Source organism: Pocillopora damicornis, chromosome 7, assembly GCF_964200805.1.
Source record: "Pocillopora damicornis chromosome 7, jaPocDami1.2, whole genome shotgun sequence".
NCBI classification, from domain to species: Eukaryota; Metazoa; Cnidaria; class Anthozoa; order Scleractinia; family Pocilloporidae; genus Pocillopora; species Pocillopora damicornis.
Window position 1 is genome coordinate 2,137,089 of NC_142676.1, and position 2,912 is coordinate 2,140,000.

The 2,912-nt window shown below is 36.7% G+C and overlaps 1 protein-coding gene across 1 annotated transcript in view; it reads right to left on the bottom strand.

The window, feature by feature from the left end:
• Positions 1-320: 320 nt before the first annotated feature.
• Positions 321-2,912, bottom strand: part of LOC149041990 (bile acid-CoA:amino acid N-acyltransferase-like) — an 8,474-nt gene continuing 5,882 nt past the window's right edge. Inside the window, exons 2-3 of the mRNA XM_089213354.1 lie at positions 2,565-2,912; positions 321-1,478 (exon numbers count right to left, since the gene is read on the bottom strand). The exon at positions 2,565-2,912 is cut by the window's right edge and continues 459 nt beyond it. Of these exons, the coding sequence (XP_089069480.1) occupies positions 1,462-1,478; positions 2,565-2,912 (365 nt within the window). The 3' untranslated portion in view covers positions 321-1,461. The remainder of the gene's footprint in view (positions 1,479-2,564) is intronic.

Sequence of the window (2,912 nt, forward strand, 5' to 3'; positions counted from 1 at the left end):
CTAAAACGAAAAAGAAATAAACTCTTTTAAAATTATCATTGGCTTGTTTTCACCCCACCACTATTCTTAGCAACAAAGATCGCCATTTCGTTTGTTTATTACTCGCCAAAAACTATCAAATGCACTAAAAAGCCTAAAATCGAAAAAAGTTTACAGGAATCGACCAATCGAGCGAGCGAGCGAGTGCCATTCTCTACATCTTATCTACAACTCGCCCTTGCGCATGGACGAAATTCACGCGTTTAAAAGGAAAAGGGAAGGAGTTTTAAGTGCTGGAAAAGCTAATAGGGCCATAAGAACTTTTCGGAGAAGCGGTGGCTGATTACGGAATAGAAAAGGCGTATTTCTCGATAACATTTGTAACAAGTACGATGCGTCTCGAAAGTAAAATTGCGAGAGTGGCAACAGTTTCTGTGGGGATCGGTTTCAATTAAAATAGTCTAATAAATATTGTACGAGCTAAAATTGATAATAAAAATAAAAGTACTCACGTTGAAAAGAAGAAAAGTGCGTTATAGTCACCTAGCCCGGCGTGACGTATCTTAGTTAAGAATATTTTTGTTGCCAGCAAAAAAAAATTTTTGTAAAATCCTCGGATGGTTAGTCATATAATCGATTGCATACAGTAACTGTTCGTTCTTAAACGGTGGAAGATGATCGAAAATCCGTATGTAAGGTTTGTATTCATAGGTGGTGGATAGCAAATCGCGAAAAGAGGTGAATGGAACAAAAAAGTAAATTTTTCTTTCGAAAGAAACTCTAATTTGATTCTTCGTTCTATTGTACAGATAGGAAAAAACGTTTCTCATACTTCATGTCAAGGAGAGATTTTATTCAACTACTATTTAAAAAGTTAAATGTAATAAGGTTTGAAAATTTTCAAGATAAACAACAGAAGTGACAAGATTATTTTAATTCATTTAGAAAATGGCTGTTATTATAATAAATTGAAAATACCCACATTTTGTATGGTACAGGAAAAAAACTGAGGCTAAGTGAAAGCTAAAAAGGGTTTGTTTCCATTCTTATCAGGCAGCCCATACATTGATAGAAAACAACAACGATAACAACAATAACGATAACAACCAACTGCATGTATTCCCATGTACGTCATTGGGAATTTAAAAGCGATAATGCTCCCTGTTAATCCTTTACCTCCCTAAATCTGATTGTTAATTCTCCCCTCAAGATGATACACATTTCCTTGAATATCAGTTACGAGACTTTGGTGTTAAATCACGATAACAAATTCTATCTGACAAGTCTGAGTATTCTCATTGCCCGTTTGCTGGATAATGTGTGGATACTAAAGGGAGATATTACATATGTTAATCACTTGTGTGAGTTTAAGGATGAAGCTCTTTAACTGAATTACACGTATTCGTTTTAGCACATTTTTTTTAACCGATCACGCAGAATTGCATTCTTTAAAAGCTTTCAGAGCAAATTCCTCCCTCGCAATCATTTTCGTTCCTTACCTAAAGAGAGATAGTAATTGATATCTTAATAAAATTTTTGACTGTTGATCTTTCGGGTTGAAAAAAGGAAAAAGAATTGAGCGCCTATATAAACAAGTGTAGGTAATTAATAAAAAGAAAAGAAAAGAAAACAAGAAATTATATCAAGAAAAAGTGTTAAAATGTCTATATTAACAATCAATGATATGTAGGCAGCATTTACGAAATAGAGGACTTTTCCCCTGTTTAAATAGTCCCATCCAAGCAGGACAGGGTTGGCAGGATTCTATGCAGTTATGAAAACCCGAGAGGGAGTAGTAGGTGTGCATAACAGGGTTTTTCGACCCCTCGGATTAGAAAAGATGAGGCTTTGCAAACATTAAACATTACTTCATTGCTTTCAATAAAATGCTTCCCCAAAATTGCACGCGGATTCATAAATTTAAAACTGGTCAAGATTTTTTAATTTAAACACCACTGCTCCAAGTGCTTGGAGTCTGCTGGGCTAGCTTCTCTACAGAGCTATGTGCTTTGTTTAAGTCCCCCCTTCCCCCTTCCCGTGGAAATGTTTAAATTAGAGGGCTTTAAGACGTTTTGAGCCACAATATTAGGTCATAATTTTCTTTGGAAATGTTGCTCAGATACCTTACAGGCACTTAAAATCACGGCCGCATATCGTGAGTTAGTTCATCACTCCAGGATTCATTTCTTGTTTATCAAAACGTTAAAAAAATATTTTGACTTTACTGATTTTGATTACTGTACAACTGAATTGAATGGACAATTTTAAATTCCTTATGGTTACAAGAGAAACTTAAGAAACCTCAAACAAAATAGCTGCATAAAGCTTTCCATAAGAGTAACTCAAAGCGTGCAGGCATAGTGTTTAGGGACATTGAACCGAAATGATTTAATAAGCTTCCGGGTGAGAGTGGGCCACCCACGTGATTGAATGGACACATGCATGAGATTATAGTCTCTTGGCACGTGCTATTTTTGTGTGTTGTGAGAACCTAATGTTAGGTCGAACGAAAGCCTCGGTGACCTGTAGTTATCTGTGAAAGTTCTCAAGCACATGGCAAGTATTAAAGTATTCTTATTCCTCACTCTTTGTGTCTTGTTGGAGATGTGTTCGCAGAAAATGTAAAATCTTTGGCCAGCAGTCTTCTTGTGCTCTGGCATGTGCAACAGTCTCCCCTCCCCAAGCTAGGTACGGGTAATCACACCATTCTTTAGTAGATTTGCTGAAAGAAAAATCACAAAGAGGAGAGTGGGGTGGTTCGATGAGATGTCCTGCTTGGGGATAACGCAAGTTAGTGCACAAATGTTCTTTTCCATTCTCCTTCAAGCGGTCAATTATGAACTTTACTGTAAAATCGGTGGGGTTGTTCAAGTCATCAGTTCCAGAAACCAGCATGACAGGGCAATTGATGTTCTCAACTGGTGTAATAGCTG